At 53.0% G+C, this 21,213-nt stretch overlaps 6 protein-coding genes across 6 annotated transcripts; 4 read left to right on the forward strand and 2 right to left on the reverse strand.

Moving 5' to 3' along the window:
• Positions 1-696: 696 nt before the first annotated feature.
• Positions 697-2,259, forward strand: HETIRDRAFT_448074 (uncharacterized protein; the record flags this gene model as incomplete). Its single annotated transcript, XM_009543180.1, has 1 exon — positions 697-2,259. The coding sequence occupies one exon, from the start codon at positions 697-699 to the stop codon at positions 2,257-2,259; it is 1,563 nt and encodes a 520-aa protein (XP_009541475.1).
• A 2,043-nt stretch (positions 2,260-4,302) lies between these two features.
• Positions 4,303-5,300, forward strand: HETIRDRAFT_413902 (uncharacterized protein; the record flags this gene model as incomplete). Its single annotated transcript, XM_009543181.1, has 6 exons — positions 4,303-4,359; positions 4,410-4,463; positions 4,512-4,615; positions 4,675-4,975; positions 5,042-5,110; positions 5,163-5,300. The coding sequence occupies 6 exons, from the start codon at positions 4,303-4,305 to the stop codon at positions 5,298-5,300; spliced, it is 723 nt and encodes a 240-aa protein (XP_009541476.1).
• Positions 5,301-5,695: 395 nt separating this feature from the next.
• HETIRDRAFT_306115 (uncharacterized protein) lies at positions 5,696-6,699 on the forward strand (the record flags this gene model as incomplete). Its single annotated transcript, XM_009543182.1, has 7 exons — positions 5,696-5,762; positions 5,819-5,903; positions 5,960-6,018; positions 6,073-6,140; positions 6,209-6,418; positions 6,482-6,586; positions 6,640-6,699. 7 exons carry the CDS (start codon positions 5,696-5,698, stop codon positions 6,697-6,699), a joined length of 654 nt encoding a protein of 217 aa, XP_009541477.1.
• A 95-nt stretch (positions 6,700-6,794) lies between these two features.
• HETIRDRAFT_59741 (lipid binding protein) lies at positions 6,795-12,456 on the reverse strand (the record flags this gene model as incomplete). The annotated part of the gene is made up of 18 exons (XM_009542122.1): positions 6,795-7,135; positions 7,197-7,320; positions 7,379-7,490; positions 7,546-8,183; positions 8,233-8,345; positions 8,398-8,460; positions 8,514-8,631; positions 8,689-8,960; positions 9,031-9,082; positions 9,137-9,648; positions 9,718-9,756; positions 9,810-9,876; positions 9,933-10,429; positions 10,484-10,767; positions 10,825-11,090; positions 11,148-11,837; positions 11,895-12,184; positions 12,300-12,456. The coding sequence occupies 18 exons, from the start codon at positions 12,454-12,456 to the stop codon at positions 7,131-7,133; spliced, it is 4,299 nt and encodes a 1,432-aa protein (XP_009540417.1). The 3' UTR covers positions 6,795-7,130.
• Positions 12,457-13,150: 694 nt separating this feature from the next.
• Positions 13,151-16,649, reverse strand: HETIRDRAFT_305254 (uncharacterized protein; the record flags this gene model as incomplete). Its single annotated transcript, XM_009543183.1, has 8 exons — positions 13,151-13,742; positions 14,193-14,338; positions 14,367-14,497; positions 14,554-14,818; positions 14,884-15,192; positions 15,257-15,820; positions 15,872-16,285; positions 16,341-16,649. The coding sequence occupies 8 exons, from the start codon at positions 16,647-16,649 to the stop codon at positions 13,151-13,153; spliced, it is 2,730 nt and encodes a 909-aa protein (XP_009541478.1).
• Positions 16,650-16,859: 210 nt separating this feature from the next.
• Positions 16,860-21,179, forward strand: HETIRDRAFT_121925 (uncharacterized protein; the record flags this gene model as incomplete). Its single annotated transcript, XM_009543184.1, has 11 exons — positions 16,860-16,967; positions 17,063-17,605; positions 17,654-18,337; positions 18,410-19,276; positions 19,336-19,674; positions 19,734-19,859; positions 19,927-20,102; positions 20,169-20,350; positions 20,409-20,668; positions 20,728-21,005; positions 21,065-21,179. The coding sequence occupies 11 exons, from the start codon at positions 16,860-16,862 to the stop codon at positions 21,177-21,179; spliced, it is 3,678 nt and encodes a 1,225-aa protein (XP_009541479.1).
• Positions 21,180-21,213: the final 34 nt, after the last annotated feature.

Genomic DNA, 21,213 nt, shown 5'->3' on the forward strand with positions numbered 1-21,213 from the left:
TGTGGTACAGGTGTTAGTAGAGTGATTTGTCGAGAGAGACAAGGAGATTGTTCCACTGTGGCAGTCACCGGCTTGCAAGCCAGTGCCGAGAGGTGCCGAGCCTTCCGTGACGTCTACGGGCGCTTGTCTGTTTCCTCCGTCATTGTTCCTTCTCAGCTTTCTTCGTTTGCGCCTTCCTACACTCACAGCATCAAGAGGCATCAAGTTAGCTTGGAGATGCTCTGGTGCTCGAGTTTCGTGCTGGCCTAGCAGCTATCAAAGTTTCGACCAGCAGCCTTGCACCCCTTGACTGCCGACTTTGCAGCTGCGACTAGAGATGTCGATATCTTTGCATTTAAATAGTAAAATTTCTCAGCTGGGGTCTATTTTTACGAGGTCTTAAGCCAAACTGTTTTCTTACACTCGCTGTAAAGCAGCTCAATAGAACCAGTCCGCTGTTTTGTCTTCACGCTGATACTTTTCGAAAACGCCCAGACAGCCGTGACTTCTATCTGGCCGTCTTCGACTCCCTTGCTGACTTTTATTCCTGACTGACCTGGTCTGAATCTGTAGGTCATCCATATAACCCTGCCCTGGTCGCCTAATTCCTCTCAAGAGACGTTCTTTCGTACCATCTCTTACTTGCTCCCCGAGCTCTTCTACACAACTCCAAACCTTCTATCTTCACACTATCTTCACACTCTATCATCCATCACCATGTTATCCTCCTTCTCCTACCGCGTTCCCTTCTCAATGCTCCAGAACACCGACCTCGAGGACCGCGCCGGGCGCTCCCCGTGGTCCTCCTCCCTCTCTCTCCACCCGCACTCCACCAAGCCCGCCATCACAGACTCCGTCCAGCTCGAGGGGCGCACCTTCCTCCTCCGCCTCTCCACCGACACGCAGCGCCTCGTTATCCGCGAGCACGGCGCCGCCCACGCGCCCGCCGAGATCTTCCACCCCACCGACCCGTGGTGCCTCGCCGGCTTCGCGCTCGCCGACCCCGGCACCGCGATGCGCGCGCTCGTCAGGGCCGATAGGGCGCTCCGCCGCCGCGTCGTGCATGCGCGCGCGCAGGCCCTCTGCAGGCTCCCGGGCCTCGTCCCCCCCATGGCCGTTCCGCGCCCTGGCCCGCGCCCCCCCGTGCCCGCGACCCCCACTTACAGGCCCGCGCCGGTGAAGATCACGCCGCGCTTCGTGCTGGCCTCGATCGCCCTGCAGCGCGCAGAAGCGGCGCGCGCGTCTCCCGTTCTCGCGGAGGAGGCTCGCGAGGAGCTGGGGATCCCCGTCGAGGACGTCGGCATGTCGGGTTGGAGCGCGAGCTGCAGTCTCGGCGATGCGCGGGGGGAGGAGGCCCAGACCCCCGTCGTCGATGCGGGGCTCGATGCCATGGAGGTCGATGTCGCGCAGGTCGTCAAAGAGGACGGAGGGTGCGATATGGAGGTAGACCCTACGGCTGCCGAAGACGCGCGCGACGCCATGGAGGTGGAGGGCATGCTGACCGTCGAAGAGGACGCGGAGGACGCGGACGATGCGTTTGAGGTGGACCTGACGTTCTGGAGCTGCAGCCTGAGCCTGGAGGATGCGCGGCGCGAGTGGCTTCTCGAGGACGGTGCCCCCGGTCCTGTTGCTGAAGAGGAAGAGGAGCCAGAGCCAGAGGTGGACCTTACGTTCTGGAGCGCCAGTCATAGCTTGGAGGACGCGCGACAGGAGCCACTGCCGCAGGAAGGAGCCAGCATCCCAACCGATAGTGAAGCCTGGTCTGCGCGCCGGAACGTGAGATTCCCGTTGGTCATCGAAGAGTCCGCGCTGCTCTCAGAGGACCAGCACGACGAGTTCGAGGTGCAGAACATGTTGGTCCGCAGCATCGAGGAGGACGAGTGGAGCGACGAAGGAGACTCGACGCCGCGCGCGCTGCAGAGGGGGGAGATGCCAGACTGTGCGGATGCGTCGCTTTCGGAGGACGAGATTGAGGAGCTCGAGGTGGAACTGCTCGTGACGGCTGGGGAGGAGCAGGATGAAGAGGAGCAGCGCATGGAAGACCTGGAGGAGACCGTGGAGAACGCGGAGAAGCCTGTGGAAGACGCAGAGGCGGCAAACAAGGTGGCGAAGGTCTGTTTCCAGCCCCAGGAGGACGAGTGCAATTTCGACCTAGAGGGTCCATCGTTCTACGACTGGGAAACCTACACTCCCGTTCCGGACGAGGAGTGGATGATGCCGCAGCTGTCCGCGTTCCAGACGCTCGAGGCCGAACGCGGTCCGTTTTACTCCTACTTCTGAGGAGGCGCTTGGGGGACGTCTTGGGGAGGGGTTTCTGAGCATGTGGAGGTCGGGATCCTGATCGAGACGGGAGCTCGGTTGACTGTGTGAGGGTTCTGAGCCTTTCGGGACGTCGAGGTAGGTATTGGCAGTTTTCTGGGAACGACTGGGCGCAGGTATGCCTGTCTCTCTCTTTTTTCTCTCTTGTTCTCGTTCTCGTTCTCGTTCTCTCTATTTTTTTCTCTCTCTCGTTCTCGTTCTCGTTCTCGTTCTCTTTCTCTTTCTCTCGTTCTCGTTATCTCTCTTTCTCTTTCTCGTTCTCGTTATCTCACTCTCATTCTCATTCTCATTCTCATTCTCATTCTCATTCTCATTCTCATTCTCATTCTCATTCTCATTCTCATTCTCATTCTCATTCTCATTCTCATTCTCATTCTCATTCTCATTCTCATTCTCATTCTCATTCTCGTTACCCCTCTCATTCTCGTTCTTATTCCCTCTCTCTCATTCTCGTTCTCGTTCTCTCTCTCTCTCTCTCTCTCTCTCTCTCTCTCTCTCTCTCTCTCTCTCTTTCTCTCGTTCTTATTCTGTCTCTGTCTCTGTCTCTCTGTCTCTCTGTCTCTCTGTCTCTGTCTCTCTCTCTCTGTGTCTTTCTGTCTCTCTCTCTGTCTCTCTCTCTCTGTCTCTCTCTGTCTTCTCTGTCTTCTCTTTCTCTCATTCTCTCGATTCTTTCTTTCGCTCTCTTTTTTCTTTCTCTTTTCTTATCATTTATTCCTTTTCTTTATTTCTCTCGTTCTCTCTTCACTCATTTCTTTCTTTCTCTCATCTATCTCATTTCTCTCATTCTCTCATTTCTCTCATTCTCTCTCTTTTTTATTTTTATGCACACATGGAAATTCTGGGGTAAAGTATTCAAGGTGATAGGATCACGAACTGGTCTCTGCCCTTTTCGGTGATATCGTCTGGCTCTGGCCGGTTGGACGTTGTCACGGACGGGGGTAATTGGCATGGGTTGTGCCTCTATGTCGAGTTCGAGGTAAGCCGCACTGCTTTTCCGCCCTACGAGCGATAGCTGACACTCCGTTGCTCGTCAGTTCTAATTGGTTGATATGTCGACCCGAAGTGTTTTCTTCTTTCTTTTAGGGTGGTGCCTGGTTCTGGCCGGAGCTTCAGATGCCATCGTAGACGAGAGTCAGAAGACATGGGATACTCGTGAATACCGAATCAAGGTCGGTGAATGATCATTCTAGATGTTGTTTCGAGTGCTGACCTACTTTGTAGACTACACCTGCATCTTACTTCGACGCTCTAGTATTCCATGCTAACCTTTTTTTCCCTGTTCCCCCTCCTCCTTTGCTCTTGTTTTCCCCTTCGCGTTTCCATCGAGAAACAGACTGCCTCTGCCGAACGACCATGGCAGAGTTTTGTGTCTTGTAAATCCTATTCGTGGACAGTGTCTGTTAGGACGAGCTCAGACTGCTTTATGTTGTGCAAATCGATTTGTATACTCCTTCGTCTCTGTATCCTGTTTACCGTATCCTGTATCCATTGCGTTGTCTGTCAGCATTGAGTAGCTTTATACTCTTCCATGTATCCAGCTCACTAAATCAATTGTTGAATATCTTCTTGATTTATTCATCTTTTCATCGAGTGATTACAGACTTAAGTACAAGGCAGAATACCACTGCGTGACCTATGCGATTATTTCCATTCACGCGATCGCTCTCAATCGGTCGAAAGTTGCTGTCAAGTCTGCGCCAGGAGATTGGAGATGTTCGCGGGGCCCCAATACCAACCGACGGGGCGATGTCGGCGCCGTACCGACCGTACCCGCCGATGGAGACGGTTGCTCAGTTCAAGATTTGATTCCTGCTACTGTCCTTTGTGCCAGTTTACTCCTCCTTTTCTCCCTTCTTTTCTACACAGACAGGTCTCTGTAGCTGCTTCTCGACAGGCTCGAATTAGCTTTCTTTCAGCCTTCCGTCGCAACCTGGTCGTTGTTCATTATTCCTTGTAATTGCTTCCTACGTCGTCTTCTAAGCTGCTTTCCGGAGTTCTCTCGAAATGGCCAGCATGTACACCACTTCGCAGCCCCAGAGGACGCCTTCCGACATCCTCCTGGTGAGAGACGCTCGCATTCGGTATTTTAGCTTCCCTGACATGTTGTTCAGTATCTTTCTCGCAAGCAACCGCCCCCCGTGTTGCCTTACGAGCTTCATGGCCATGTAAGCATCTTATCATCTTTCCTTAGCCCATCACCTCATTCCCCCTAGGTCTCTCCGGATGCTTGGGCTACCCGTATCCCCAATCTGACAAACCTCGCCTCTCGGTATTCTTATCCTGTCTTCGAAGGTTGCTGGATGTTAGCCGCTTTCTTGTGAGTTCATAGTAATGGTCGCACTGTCCAAAAACATCTCAACCTCCTTCTCTCCCCAGCGCCTCCATCGTGGTTCCAACGGCCGTCTATCCCGTCATCTTTCGCGCTATGTCCAAGGACCACCGCCGCCCAGGCGATCGTGAAGGACCATTCTTCCAGGCTCGTGCGATCTCATTCGCTGTTTTCATTGGAATCATGCTCTTCTTCTACATTCCTCTCTTCATCTGGAAGTATAATGGTCAAAGTCGTGCGAATGCGCTGGTCAAACGCTGGGCCGATGATGATCTGCGCATGAAAGGCCCCAGCGCATTCATACCGAAGTGGACAGTCAGCATGCCGGGTGTGTTCACGATGAGCACTGTACGTCAACGAATCTGGTTGCAGACTTGCTCAAGAGAACCTCGGGCTAACGTGTGAATTTTGCAGAAACTGAAGGTGTCCCTACCCCCTAACCAAATGGCTACAAACTTCCACCCGGCCGCCTACCTCCCATCTGTAAGCATATTCGTTTCCATCTAATGAAACATCATTACTGACTACTATACAGTGGATCAATGGACCGGTAGATTCACAGGCTGCGCCTGCCTACAATCCGTATCAAAACTCGGGACCTGGCATGCCGCCTAGTCTCGGAGAGGTTCCGCTCTATTCTGAGAAGTACCGCTTTGACGACGTCAAAGTCTGATGATATCAGGGCTGCTCCCGGGTTTTGGACATACATACTCAAGGCAAGGCTTCCGCAGGGACATACTCTGGACAATATAGTAGGTAGAGCTTTCGATGCTAGGGACGGTAGGCGCACATCAGAACGGACCTGAGGAATTTGTTCGCTACCATTTTCTTCAATCTGTAGCGCATCATACAATTGCTGGAATTTCTTCCCTTTACGACAGCTCTTTCTATATCTATATATCTTTATTCTTCTCCCCAAAGTAATGATGTTGCCGGTGATCGAGGCTTCCATCGACACATTGATACGAGTGTCCCTGAGGGCCTGAACCCAACTAAGTTTGCTGCCCGCGCGCTCAGTTCAGACAACCCATGGATGGGGTTAGGGCTTGTGCACCTTGACATGCAACTATGATTCCAACACCAGACACGTCTCATCTGACAAGATTTGACTTTGAGCACGTTTACGAACCGGCAGGTATGTCATAGTCTGAAGAAACCGCTCACTGCTTCTCTGAGACTCTGTAATTGGAGAGGATACATTTCTCCTGCTGGATGCACTCGAGCAGGATGCACAGGCTCTGAGAGACCTCAATCCTCGCATATGCCTTGAAATTGGGTTCGTACGATCGTTCACATTTCGTTGTGTGGATCTTCACCTAATGTATCGTTCAGATCTGGCTCTGGGTGTGTGTCCGGTTTTATCGGCACCATCTTGGGTCCTTCAAATGCCCGTACGCCCTCTTATTTTTTTCCTCTCGAAGCTTTACTCAGTGCAGCCTTGACAGTCTATCTCTGCACCGATATCAACCCTCACGCATCTCACTGTACGCTCCTCACAGGGACCCAAAACAAGGTGAGTCATTGTCTCGCCCGTCCTCGCCTGTTCAAACTAATATTTCAGTGATATCTGACACCTAGTAGATCCCGCTCGACCCTATCACCGCATACTTGACACAACCTTTATCATCTCGCCTCGCTCGCTCTATCGACATTCTAGTCTTCAACCCGCCTTATGTACCAACTTTCGATGAGGAGGCTGACATTGCACAGTATCGAGCTGATATTGCAGGCTCGTGGGCAGGTGGCGAGGACGGCATGCGAGTGACCGATCGTTTGCTTGGGCAGGTGGAGGTCAGTCCTTTCGTGAGCAAATATATCTGAGGACACAGCTCAGGACAAAGACCCATTGTTCAGGAGCTTTTATCTCCGCAAGGTCGTTTCTACCTTGTGGCCGTAAAACAGAACAATGTTCCTGGGATACAAGCACGTATGCAAGAAAAACACGGCCTGCGCAGCGAGGTAAAGCCATGATCCTGCAGACTTTTAAATAGTATGCTAACTCGTGTCTTTAGATTGTGATTCAACGACGGGCAGGTCACGAACATCTCTTCATCATCTGTTTCTTCCGATAACATATGGATAAGAGAACGATTTTTTGTTGCTTCGTTATATTGGCTCCATTTCATATCAAATTCAGCGCTGGCGGTTCTCGGTCGGGTTATACTATCGAGTGAGCCGCTAACAGTAAAATGGGATTATATATATTGTTAGTACAAAGAACGAAAATGCAGAGAAATACAGCTAGAAGTCCGAGGACAGAGGCTATGACATGGCCGAAAAAGAGGTAAACAAGAACATCGCCGAAAATTATGGACAAACCCCATTACGGCGACGCCCTTCGCAGGCGTCACTGCTCGGTCCTACCATATTTTATATTCAAAGAGAAATCGATCTCAAAAAGAGATTGTGGTGGCGTACGACTAAAATAGAAGGGAGAAATGAGGGGCGCAGAGTCGCTAATCCAATAATCAATCATCCCTGTCCGAACCGGGTCTGCGTCCCCTTATGCTAAATCGTGACGGTGAGCTTAGAGCTGGGCCACGCTCCATAGATGATACAGTCGACTGACGGCCGGTAGGAATGCTGCTGTCTGCGTCGAACTCCAGCCGTAGTCGGAGGAGGCCTTGACCTTCCCGCAATTCGACAAACACATCGGCAGCGGAAGTCCCGACGGGTTGTATATGCCGCCAGATCTACCGACCCGAGGTCAGGATGATTCAAAATATGACGAGAGCTATGAAATCCACTCACGTCGACTTCTGCCTCACCCAAGAGCTTGTCTTTCCCAAGCGTCTTGTGATCATGGATGTATGCATAGAGCTTGGGCGTGAAAGGGCCAGCAGCAAATATAAGGGACTCATTCCTACAACAAGACGCTTAGTATGTGCCGATAATCAGTAGAGCGGGGGCATATTTACCACTCAGGAGCCAGTGTCTTTCCCGCGTGCTTCGTCTTCTGCTCCTTGTCTCCGACCTTGATCACAGCGTATGGCTTCACACTGTCGCCTCCCGCCAACAAATCCTTCGCGTTCAAGACTGTGACTCTCAGCGTCCCAGGTTCGGCCTTAACAGAGTCCGGCTTGCCTATAGCAGGGAAGACGGCACCATCGCCGCCCATGTGTTCCGACGCACCAACCGGCTGCGACATCTGCGAGCCGGGAAGATCCTGGTTCAATGTGGCTTTAGGAGATCCAGACACAACGCCGTTCTCGAGGTCGCCGTCCTTGTCGTGCTTGAAGATCCCGGTCACTCCATGGAACACGCCCTTGCCTGCGCCCACTGGGATTGAGCCGATCTGTGTCATCGCGCGCCCAGCAGCAGAAAAAGTCGACGTGTTCTTGCGCGACTTGGCGATGATTTCCGGTTGGAATAGGAGCGACATCCGCAGTTCGCCCTTGTCGCCGTGCTTTTCGTGCGATAATTGCACAGTGCGCTCGACGCCAGAAAAGGGATCGAGGTCGTCAAGGGCAATTGACGCTGAGCCCAAAGATTTTGCTTGCTCAATTTGATTCCAGTCAAACACCTCCACCCGGAAGTCTGCGCCGACACGCGAGGGCTACATAGATGGTCAAGACAGGGTTTGACCAAGGCAGAGATGTACATACCACAGACACGACAAAGTCTTCAAACCATTCGGGTGTGAGTGTCTTCTTCTTGGTTTGGGATTTAAAGACCCGTTGGCCGTTGAGGGTGAATACGGCGAAGGGGTCGGATTTGCCTAGTACATAGATGAGTGCATTCCTTGGACGCAGCCCAATAAGATTACACACCTCCTCTGTCGACGCCGCGAATGCCATGTCCATCGAGCAAGCCCACACGCAAAAGACCTTGATCTATAATGAATTTGAATCAACGACCATCCGCACCCAATAGAGCAGATACCTACTGTTGACACTTTCCCGAGCTTCCAGGGTTACAGGAACGGGAACATAGCGTGCTTCAATTTCGACGGTGGCCACAACCTTCTCGTCTTCATCCAAGAGGGCGAATTTAGCCGGCTCATCCTGACAAACACGATCAACAAAATCCGGAAATAGTCCAAGTATTCATGAAAGACTCACGAGAGTCTGTCCCAAGAATGCTTTCGCATCGCCCTTCCACTCGCCGACAATGTCGTCCTTCTCCCCTTCATCAGCCTCGTTCAACCTCAACCACACACGACCAAAATCGAGCTCCTTGAGGAACCCTTCACCGACATGTTCCCAAGCCGCGCGATGGCCGTGTGCCTTCGCCGTGCTGAAGGCTGGCCAGTAGCCCTCGTCCAGAAGAACCTCCAGACGTGCCTTCTTCGTCAGCTCACCAGACTTGACGTTGAAGATGATGATGCCAGATTCTGTGAGCAATCGCCACATGGTGACCGAGACCTTAACTCAGCGCTGACGATAATATGGACAATGACGCACGTTGCCGAAGCAGCTCCTCCCTGCTCATTTCTACGCCCTTGTCCTCAGGCTCCTTTGACGCCCCATTGCCATTGCCGTTCGCCCCGTTCTCAGATATGTTCTTCACGCTCGACGAAGACACGATAGGGCTCTGCGGCTCGGTCGACTTGGTTGTCTCCTTCGTACCAGTGGTGTCCGTGGACGATGCGCCCTTCGTGTGACTCCTGTCACCCATGGGTGCCCTCGCAGTGACGCCGTGTGGCACGGCCTGAGCCTCCTCGCTCGAGCTTGAGATCGACGAAGCAGCATCCGACACGACTTCACCATCCTCTTCGCCGCCGCCGCCCTCAATCGCGGTTTGCAGCTCATTCGGAGACGTATCAAACTTGACACCCTTGAGAGCGATGGCGGGCACGAACTCGGCGACGTAGTGCAGCTGTCCCTTGTAGGAGTTACCGCGATCGAGACGGATTGGATCCACAACCTCCTTCTTTCCCAACGATGAATAGTGGAATCGAGGGTCATCGGACTCCTGTGCCAGATCGGCAACCTTGAGTTCGACAGTGCCAAGCGATCGATCTTTTGTCAAGTGTTGGTAATCCATAACCTCCAATAACATTGTCTCTCGCAGTGAGTGAACTGGCAAGTGAATATTCAAAAGTCATGAGATGATATAATCTTGTCATTGCACTCGCGGATCGGGCTTACCAGGAGTATAGATGATTTGATCCCATACGGGGCTGAGATCTATGCGAAGGCTCAGAAGGACTATATTGTACATGATCGCATGCTTGACTCACTGTTATTGACGACCTCGGTCCTAGCTTGAATCGTGTTATTGACGAGGACGCGTACATATGGGTCGCTCTTGAACTTGACAGGTGAGACTTTGAAACCTCTGCATCTACAAGACTGTAGCTCACCTTTCCGCCGAGCGCAGCCTCGACATTCTTGACGTCCGTCGCCTTCTGCAGCCAGAGCCGGACGACGCCGATAGGGGGTGTGTATTGATCCGCGCCATGCAAGCCTCCTGCCATGTTCAGCGGCTTCCATTCCGCGCTCAAGCGCAGCCGGCCACTCTTGCAACCGCTCAATCTCCACCAGTCCCTGCCTGCTTCGGTGCGCGTGGCGAGTAGATCTTCCAGACGGATAGAGGTGTAGCCGACGACGGGGTCCTTGAGGAAATCGCGGTCGTCGATGATCTTGACGGTAATGACGGACGACGTGCGGTCCGTGCACAAGAACTCGGTAGCGGACTCCCAGACGGGCTGGACGGTGTGCTTCACCTTCTGCGTCGAATGGACCGGCGAGTTTGAGCTTCCGAGGAAGACTTTTGCGAATGGGTTCATGTCGGCAGAATGTGATTTCGTGGTATCTAGGTCCTTCGCTTGATGCAGAACCAGGCGAACTATCCCCACATCTGATATGTCGCTGTGGTCAGCGGCTAGAATACCTTCGATCGCAAAAGACTCACTAGAATCAGGCAGCGCTTCAACGCCGGACTCATTAGTGACAGGCTTCAACACCGGGAAGTAGGATACATCGAAACGAAGGTCACCCCGAGTCTTGCCGTCTTTTAGAATAGGGGCTTCGAGATCTTCTTGAGTCGCGTCTTCCTCGAGTTTCGATAATTCGAACATAGCAGCCCCCAGCTCGGTATTCTTGCGGTGTTCATTGTAATCGAAAACAGCAAGAGAGAGGTTCTCCGAAAGGTTGGTGACGAGAAGGAACTTGGTCTCGTTCCATGTGGGGTTATGGCTGACAATTCACGTAAGACGTATATATATAAACCAAGAAAAATGGCGCGCGACATACGTGCTGCGCTTGTATTTCGTCCTCGCGAGCTCTTGCCGGTTGTTGATGTTGAGACTCACGTAAGGGTCCGGCGTTCCTCCTCCAATTTTGCTAGCCTTGATACTGCGCGCGGAATGAATGGTCACTTTGACTACGCCGATGGCGGTATCCAGAGGAGCGCCCGAAAGCAGTTGTTCCAAATTGAGTGTGAACCAGTTGGGGTCGTACATCATAGGTCCGAGGATAGAATGGACCATGTCGCGGATGAAAGAAGACAGGCCTGGAATCTATCCAACAAGGCAATGAATGTATGGCAATCCACATTTGTATGCGTTTGTACTCACGTTGGCAACATCGAATCCAAACGACTCGCCACCGATAGGTTTCAGGACATAGTCGATCACAGGTTTCTCGAGGAAAGATAGATCAACGACTTGTACATGAGGAAAGTTAGTCATAAGCTTCATGCGGATACGCATGAGACCGCTGAAGGTCATGTTCTCGACCAAGACGGGCATGCCTGCGGACGCGACACCCTTACCGACCCGAATGGTCAGTACAATTTTTGGGTTGCTCTTGGTGGCCAGCTGACGGGGAGTCATGTCTGAATCATCATTGGGAGTGAAAGAGAAGCCCCAGTCCATCATAACGATATCTTCCGCCGTCTTAGGGAATGTGCGCACTTTGTCGATGCGTGGCGCCTTGCTGCCCAGAGTGAAGCTGCTGAGACGAAGAGATTCCAGGAATGGTGGACAGTTGGTGCTAAGGATTTGGTCAACGGACGCCACGATGGTCGAAGAGAGGACAGGCTCGTAAATGAGCCAGAAACGCTCGAGGAAGTGGTTTAGCCATTCGGCGGACTCGTGTTCCGAGGCAAGACGCGTCTTGACAAGCTCGCGTTGAATATCGTCCCGTGCACGCCGTCGGACGCGTGAAATGGAAGTGGTGTAGTATTGGTTGCAGATTGCGAGTATGATCAATAGCCAGCCCCAGCCAAAGTGAAAACGTGTAAGGAAATGTGAAGCAAACACGGCCTATCGTTTGGGGCATCTGTGAGGAGCCCGGGGAAGGAAATGTGGGAGTACACGTACGAAGATGATGATACCAGCATTGTGGTACCAGTCGCCGTAATACTGCTCCGAGATGAAGGCATGCAGCATGCGTTCATCTTTCTTGTCCTGATCATCGGGCTTGTCAAGGTCGGTAAATGCGCGCCACCCGACTTTGTACCAATCGGGAATGGCGGCCACGGCTCGCGACGGCATGGCGCCAGGAAAGGGAGTGGTGTCCTCTTCCTTGCCTTCTTCGGCCTCCTTGTCCATATCCTCGATGGTGATGGTGGGTATAACATCGGTCCTTCCGGTGTCGATGGCAACTTCTGCTCAGCGTGTGTTATGAGACCTGATGATATTTTGAGAATCAAGCGGACACCGACGAACCTCGATTGCCGACTTGTCCTTGAGAGGGCTCTGTTTTGGACTTGAGTTGCGCGCTACCCTTTCCAGCACTACTGGCCTTCTGCTCTGGTGTCGCATCTGGATCGAAGGTGTGCACAGTGGTGTTGGCTTTCGCTGCGGCGTCGTCCGTCAAGATCTCGTTCGCCTTGTCGTGAGCGCGAGAGGCGGCACCATTAGGAGGAAGAGAGCTCGCCATGGACATGGGCGAGGGGGAGAAGTATACAAGAGTGAGAAAGAGGGGCGGATGAGTTGGCGCGAGATGGGAGAGTAATGAGGGTAAAGAGGGTGTGTGACACAGCCAGCACACTGAGCAAAGCAGTTCACTCGCCCGTTGACAAGCCCCATACGCCTGCCACGACTGATGTCATTGCCCGGCCCATATATGGCAGTCCCGCCGACTGTTTCGGCCCGGCCGCAGGTACCTACCCCTGTTCGCCACACAAGATCTCACAAGATCGTCTCTTGAACGATTTGTGGATGCAGACGGCATCACGAGCAGTCTTTAGGCCCTTCCATGCTTAGCATCCCTCGGCGTCTGTCGCGGTTATATGTTTGCTGTCAACTCTAGTGCCAACATTCTTGGAGACGAAAACGGTATCAAATATTCCTCAGGCTCGATTTTAGACTTTAGGCGCCATGCCATCGCCGGATCCATGAAATTCAAATTTAGCACGCTCATTCAACCGGCGCCTCCTAAGTCCTAAGTATAGCCAGAGAGATAGCAACCTCACTTACTTCCCCTAGCCATCCGTCGTATGGGTTTTCCATTGCCTACCTTTTCCGCCTGGCCCACCACCAACTCGATCTGTTCCTCAGTCATCACAGGCTTCTTCCCCAGTTGCCTATCAGCAGTGTCAGCGCCTGTCAAATTAACCCCCCGACATGATAGCTTACCTCTTTTTTCCTTTCGGTCCCTGCGTGTTCGGCACGATCACTGTTGAATCGTCTGGCCCTGCCTGATCCCAAGCATACTCCTCGTCGAGAACCATCTTCTGCGACGTAGATGCGCGCGTAGACTTTCGAGTGGTCCGAGCCGACGAGGATGGTGCGCCACCTGACAAGTCCAGCGCCTTCAGGTCGTCCGCCAGGTGCGATACCTTCTTGCCACCACCGCGCACAGGTTTCTTGCTCTCCGCCTGTTTGCGCGCTGCTTTGACATCGTCCTCGAAGACGAGAGAAGGCGGGACTGGAAGTGGCTTCGACGTTTGGCTCGCATGGAGGGAACGCGAGGACCTGGACGAGGACGAGATGCTTTCGCGCTGTGAAGGCATCGGCGCTTCCGGCTCAGATTCGTCAGAATCCTCTGTCTGCTGTGCGGTCTCTTCCGCCTCCGTCTCGTCGTCCACATAGCTTTCGTCATCGTCCTCGTCGTCTTCCTCATCATTATCATCATCGTCATCGTCATCGACATCGCCGCCCTCGGAATCATCATCTCCAGCGCTCTCAGAGACTTTGCTTTCCGTCTCGGCCTCGCTGTCCGCACTCTCGCTATCAGAGTGCTCCGAGGGCAGGGGTAAGTGCTGGGGTCCTGCCGGCACTGGAATCCTGATTTCCGAGGGCATGGCAGACGCTTTTTGCTTTCCGTCCCTTTTTACCTTGTTCGCAAGCGGAGAACGCGAGTCTGATTCTGTCGAGCTCTCTTCGGTCGCGCTTCCGTCTTCGTCACGATTGTCGTGATCCTGCTCAGTTATTCCATCACCGTCTGCCGTCTGTTACCGAATTTAGAACACTTCAATTTACAGTTGGACATGAACGATATGCTTACTAGACTCATATCCACGTCGTGCTCCTCACGCATGTCTTCAATGTCAGCCTTTGCCTTGCCGGGCGTCTTGCCGAACAGGCCCGATCGATGAAGCATGTCGATTTTCGCGTCCGTCTTCATTTCGTTCTGTTCGACCTAAAACGTAAAATTTGAGCCTTCTCGTTTACATCAAAAAACGAAGAAAGCTCGCCTCGTTCATCAGTCTGCGAGCGAACGTCTTCTGCATATCAGCCATGCGCACTTCCATCTCGCGAATAACCTCGTCGCGTGTTTCGGCCTCGATAATGACGCAGCGCATTTCGGATTCGACCAGCTATGTTTCATGTGCTAAGAAGAAAAACTCGGATTGATAAATGAATATGTGAACGAACCTGTATACGGAGAGTCTCGAGTTCGTCAAACAGCGCTTCGACGAGCGGGTTTAGAGGCTCATCTTCGTACTCGTCTCCAGAGTCTCCCGGATCTTCGTCCACTGAAAGAAATGTGTTCAGCACCTCGGTATATTCACACTTGAGAGCAGCGTCTCACTTTCGGCGACCTGGACTTCAGTTCTGCTGACCTTGCGCCCATCATGGCCTCCGGTAGATATGGTCACTTTGCGGTAATGAGGGATGACCTCGCTGTTTCTGACGCCTGGTCGCGGTGGCGCACCCAGACCGATCTTGCGCTGGACCGGCGGCACGCGCTGGGCGGGCGCAGGAGTGAAGACGTCCTTCGCCAAGGCAGCAAATCGCATCACATGCGTGTTCTCGTCGAAACCGGTGTCGTACGGGTTCACGTTCACGATCATGACCTACAGAATAACGTCGGTCGTCAGCACTTGCATGTTGAGTACGAGGGAGAAGGCTGTCGACGAACAGCGCGTCCGTCTCCGACGAAGTAGTCCATGAGGATCTCCGTCAATTTACTGTGTCTGAAGGGGACGACCGCCAGGGTCTTCTTGACGTCCCGTGTATCTGATCGTTCGTTCCTCGGGGCTGCCAGACTCTGTGCCACACGTCGCTGATTGGCACGCATGACCTCCATGCACTGTCCAAGGACCATGAGCGACTTGTTAATGTTACCTGCTTCTCTCAGGCGCTCGCCGGTCGTCTGAGTATGCTTGGTCCGCTCAGATCCAGCGAGGTCAATGAGAGTCAGGCGAGCTGTGGTATACGACGAAGGTACCTTCACATTCCATTAGCGTCACGCTCTGTGTCAGAGAGGAAGGAAAGGGGGAAGAGCAGCTCACGTCCTTCTCGCCTCGGTGCCTCTTGAGTAGCTTGATTGTGACGACTCCGTGACTCCTGCTACTTTGACTGTTCGCGAGGGTTCCGAACACTCGCCGATGGAGCTGTCCAAGCTTCACTAAGCGTTTCGCTTCGCTCGCACTGTTGACTCGCAGCTGTCTCATCCCAGAAATGTATTTCCCTGTCGACGTTCCCGGAGGCCCGTCAGGGCTATCATGTGGAGGGGAAGGCTTGATGGGCAACGCTTTTCGCGTGAGCAGAAGAGGATGTGCGCTTGTTGGAGTGGCACTGGTCTCAGAGACGTCAGCTAACAGATCGTAGATTTTCTCATTGTACACCTCCGCGTAGGATAGCCAAATCGAGTACTCATAGTTTCGGTCGACACTCAGCACAGTTGCGTCGATATCTGTGTCGAGAATCGCAGTGGAGTCGAGGTGCTCAGCAAGAACCTCAGCTAAGACAGGTTCATTGGTTGGAAGAGACAGGTTGTCCAAAGATGGTGCATGGGTGTGCACCTTGGAAGAGACATCGCCTAACTCCACGCCTTGCAGGCGAAGAGGGGAGCACTTGAGAGCCTTTAGACAAGATACCTAAGTCACAGATCTTGGAAGACATACGCGTGAATCACTGTGCAATCCCTCGATGCTGTTGAAGATCACATCGAGAGTCCTAGGAAGAATGCCTGCAGACCCTTCGCGAGCGCCGCCTTGCATCGTGAATGTCTTCCCAGAGTTTGTAACGCCATACGCAAACAGCAATCCATTTTCGCCGTCGAGTAGACCTCTAACCAGGGGCAAAGTTGTCTTTGTGAAGAACTCAGGCTGCTGAGTGGCCGCTGGGAAGACATGAGAGAAAGTATAAACCGATGAGGGCAAAACAGCTGATGGTCGAAAGCGTGGGCGAGGGGCGACGCCAGAAGCTTGGTCAATATTGGGTTCAGTCATCCGCACTGACGTATCGGAGAGGTGCTCGAGATAGGGCGATGTTGTTGGGCCATCTTGGTTCAAATGGGGGCGTATGCGCAAAAACGCCTGACAGTTGCATCTCAGTCATCTGGCCGTCAGTAGTGTAGTTGCGCAAACATACTTTGATTGGTTCTCTGTCTTCATCGGTCAACACAGTAACATTTTTGGGAGCCTGAGAAGGAACTTTGGTAGCAGGCGCGGCGTTCTTCGCCATGAGTTTCATGTCAGTAGCATTGGCTCTATTAACAAGGGGCTTTCGCAAGGCATTGGATTGTACAGATGGGGGACGAGATGGGACTGTCTTGGCTGTGGTACGGGTGGCACGCGCGGCTGCTGGTGCGGGTGAAGGTGCGGTAGTTTGAGACGACGATCTGGTAGCACGAGTTGACGCGCGAGTGGCGGGGGCTGTCGGCTTCGACTTGCTCGCCATAGCCGTCAATGGAGAGGTCGACGTAGCGGTGAGGTAGGGGCAAAGTGATTCGAACGCGATGGGCGTGGGGTAACTTCGCGAATCGCCGCCACACGTGGGTGACCGCGTCGCGTCTGTCACGTGCGCTACGGTGTGGGCTGCCACGTGCGGGTTCATGCTCGACGCGGTCCCCGCGGTGGCAGCAGCGACTCGACGCGTAAAGTTGTAAACATGGCCCCCACCCCTACCCGCCGGAAATCCATTGCTGTTCCTCATCACACAAAACCAGCACGCCCCTCTCACAGGCGCCGCCCTCACAGCATCACCCCAGGCGATTCTGTGCTGAAACAACTGAGCCCTGCTTCCAAAGCGCGTCGTTTATTGGTGGGTGTGCCCCGTATTTGCGTCCCTACACCCTCACTTAACCGGACAAGGCGCCGAGGAAAAGTATCCTCAAATCTTCTATCAAACCGCCCTCCCCAGATTCTACAGAATTACCCGACGATGGTACACAATCTATGGATTTCACCCGCGATCTCCGCAACGAAGACCATGGAAACGATACCCGCAGGAGCTTCAGTCGACGCGTCAGCTTTGCAGATCGTGCACACGTTCGACTCTTTCGCAAAGACCACGCCTCGGATATATCTGGCTCCCAGTCCTCCAACCAGGATGATAATGGCAGTGATGCTCCCGAAGTGACCCCCGACCCTGCGATCAACACGAATAAGGAGAATGACTACCCCGGCGCAAACTTGGCTCGCCGTCGCAGCTCTGTGCGCATGTCTGTGGCGTTCACCGAGAATGGAGAAGCCTCAATGGATGTCGACTCGGACTACGATCCCAACAGCTCTCCACTTCCCGCTGGGTTTTTGGATGAGGGCTCAGGAATCATGGATGAAGAATTTGATGAAGGGGAGTTCAGCGGAGACGACGACGACGACATGGAGCTTACCCAGGCCATAAATGCCCACGCCGCTGTTCGACGGAAATCACGAGTTTCGTTTGCTCCAACCTCTGGGGAGGCCTCACAAAGACGATCGTCGGTCATTCCCCGCCCACCCCTCGCTGAAGTTTCTGTCTCGCCACCAGAAGCAGACGAATCCTATGGCGGTGAAGACCAGTTTTCCCAGGAAGAAAGCTCGCTTTCCCAGGATATGTCTTTATCGCGCGATATGTCGCAGGACAATTCTCGAAGCACCGGTGCCGATTCCTCCTCTGATCATACACAACCAATGGAATTTACCATACCCCTCAATAAATCACTCCGTAAACCCGAGCCCCCCAGCGACGCTCTTCGTCAACTCGCCGCCATGACTCATTCCGGCGACATGCCTTTTGAGCGCGACGAGGACGAGGATGGTACTTACGACTTCAATGCTGGGCATGTCAGTACTGGCACGGATGACATGGATTTAACTGATGCTCAGACCCGACTAATGCGTGCCCGCGAATCCCTTGGTCTAGGAAATGATGGCCCTCCTGCAGAGCAAGAACAGGAGTTTGACGATGATACCTTCACAAGCACGGAGGGGGACTCTGCAGAGATGAACGGCAACGAGACTGTCAATGTAACTAAGCTTTGGAGGCAAAGTCTGGGTGGTGGGGGAGACGCCAGTTCTACGATGGACCTCACCACTGTGCAGCCGACTTACCCAAGACACGCCGATGAAGTCATGGCTAATTTGGTTCCGAAGCAACAATCAATCGCCTCCCCCCCGCAGCCACCTGGTCAGGTTCCTGTTTTCCACTCTAGCGTTTTCAGGGCGCCCTCGGAAGAGGCAACGGATGCTCTTCAATCGAGCGTCCTCAAACAGCCTCCTGCTTCCAACCTTCCCCGATCGAATATTTTTGAACCGTCACCTCCCAACCCCACCAACTCCCTGGCGTCATCTTCTCGATCAATTGAACCTCGGTCCCAGCCCGTGTTCACTAGCCCCGACTCAGAAACTGCAACCGCCCCTCCTAAACTTCCGCCGCCCGTCAAGACTATGACGGCCTCCGCTTCACCGCGCAAAGGGGGTACTGCTGCCTTTGCACCTCCGGTCGCGCGCCCACAACCGAGTGCCAAACGTCCTTTACCGTCTGATATCGGGTCTATAGAGCCGAGTAAATCTGCTCATGCGAAACAGGCAGCCATTCCTGCCGCCGCCGTGAGACGTCCGAGCTTTGGGGGTGGCTTACGTCGTCCATCCGGGTATTTTGCCCAACGTAAGAGCCTTGGTCCGTCAGCTGCGCCGGCCGATGCAGCGAAGTCAAGCTCACCCAAAAAGAAACCAGGCTTGGGACTTGGGAGGGCCAGCATAGGCAGTGTCAATGAACTTGACCCAGAGCGCAGTCTTGTCTTCGAAAGGGACCAGAGCAGACTAACGCCTTCTCCTCCTGGCCAACAGGAAGTACAAAACACAGTTGAGGCTAGCCAAAACACTCCCAGGAAAAGCCTGGCGTCGCCACTACCCATGAGACCTCCTCCAGGATATGTTCCCCCGCCAAGCGCCTCGCCTTCCATGTCAAAAAGGGCTTTGGAGAAGCAGAGGTGGTCACCTGAAGCGGAGGTCACTGGTAGCACATTAGATCCTGTTGATCAGACGGAACGATGGAGGGCAGGTGTACCCGTTGATGATGAGTTGGAGGAAGAAAATAACGAGGTATATCTATATCAGTATCTATTCCTCTTCTTCCCTTCTGAGACATTCTTCACAACTAGCCCCCGATCTCCATCGAACAGTTTTTCGCTATGACTGGTGTCCGTTTCATGGACGAATTGGCTGCACCCCGACGATCGACAGTCTTTCCATCGCAGCTGCAAGGTCGCAGACGGTCGTCACTTTCTGAAGCGAACATACCTCTAGCGGACTATTTTGCGGCGATGACAGTGGACGTTCCGCAGTTGGAACTCTACTCTCATGTCGCAAAAGACCTACAAGCGTGGATTGATCATAGTAAGGATATTTATCAACAAGCCGAGGAGGAAGCTGCCAAGATCACGCCAGCACTCTTCCGCGAGTATTCTCAAGCAGACGAGGACGTCAAAGAAGAGCTACTGGTCTGACAACTTCTTGTTATATGACCTTCATATATGTCATTCATCTCCCACTCCTGTAGCACCAACTGAAACTCATCAAATCGAACAACCAAGCCACAGCTCGATCGCAGTGGTATGACTGGAGACTGCAATGGGTCGAGCAGTTACAAGCTGCGGCGGATAGCGGCTTCTCCAACCTGCAGAAGGTATGCAATTCATGTGATGTACATCTGCAGCAAGACTGATACGCTTTGCATCGGCAACGCTGTTCAGGACGCCGAAAGTCTCGAAAATGTAATATCCGAGGCTCAAGACATGTTGCCTGCCATGCGCGCAGAGCACGCAAAATTAATGCAAGAGCTTCAGGAGGAGCAGGCGATCGCAGACGAAATTGACAACAGCGATCAAGACTACTTGAATGAATTGAAGAACACAATTTCCGACCAAGCGTGCGGTATTCTCACTGTCTGCCAACCGTGATATCATTACCAACGATCTGACCTCGCAACTTACAGTTTGGCACTGGAGGCTTTCCGTGCGGACGTCGCTGAGACGCAGGCTAAACATGACCGTCTTCAAGAGAAGCTGGACGAGATTGAAGCCGAGAAGAAGGAGGCAATGAAAGCTATTGAGGAATCGAAAAGACTGATCGACATACAGAACAATAGCACCGAGGCTGAAGCATTCAGATTGAAAGGTGCATCCCCAATAGCACATGAGAATTCTTTCCATAGACCTAACCTTGCTGACTGCAGCTGAGCTCGATGCTCTGGAACAAATTAATCTCTGGCGCGTGGCCAAAGTCAGCCCTCAACTATTTGACCTAGTGTATGCTTCTCTGTTCCGAGTGACCGTCCCGTGCGAGAAATTTTCGCCTATATTCCCGAAAATTGAGATCACACGCACGAAGGTGTCGCCTCCCAGATTCAGGGACCATTTTCCTATATTCACGGACACCACCATGAGGGTGGCACAGCAACGAGCTCGCTCCATGCGAAATTTGGGGGTGAAGCATGTACGTTCAATCAGCTGTTCGTTCCTTTTGTTCGTGGACAACATTGACTGCGTACACAGGTGGTGCAGTCCCTTGGAGACTTCTGGTCCGCATGCAACCAGCTTCGCTCGCAGCTCACCTTCCTGTCCATTAAATTCCCGTTGACTATCGAGCCCATGTCCCTGAACGACGGTAACGACAGAATATCTGGAGTCCGAGCGAAGGCTATGGTGTTGCTGGACAGCCTTGAAAGCAAAGTGTACATCTATTTCATATGGGACTCTGATGTCCTTGCTAGATGGCCATTGTCAATAGCCTCCATGAAATACGATATCAAAGTCGCATATGGCGAAGCTGAGTGCGTCTCGGTTTGAATTACTCATGTTGATGTCGGCCTGACATAGTGTTCGTTTACAGTTCCAAGCGTCTTCGAGAAGCAGTCAGAGAGAGAATTTCGCAAGCCACTCCTAATGACCATCATGCTTGTTTGTTGGATGCATGCATTGAGGCGACTTTGGTTTATGAGCAGTGATCGAAGGCAATATCTCCTCACATCAAATTTATAC

Source organism: Heterobasidion irregulare, assembly GCF_000320585.1.
Source record: "Heterobasidion irregulare TC 32-1 unplaced genomic scaffold scaffold_01, whole genome shotgun sequence".
Lineage (NCBI taxonomy): Eukaryota > Fungi > Basidiomycota > Agaricomycetes > Russulales > Bondarzewiaceae > Heterobasidion > Heterobasidion irregulare.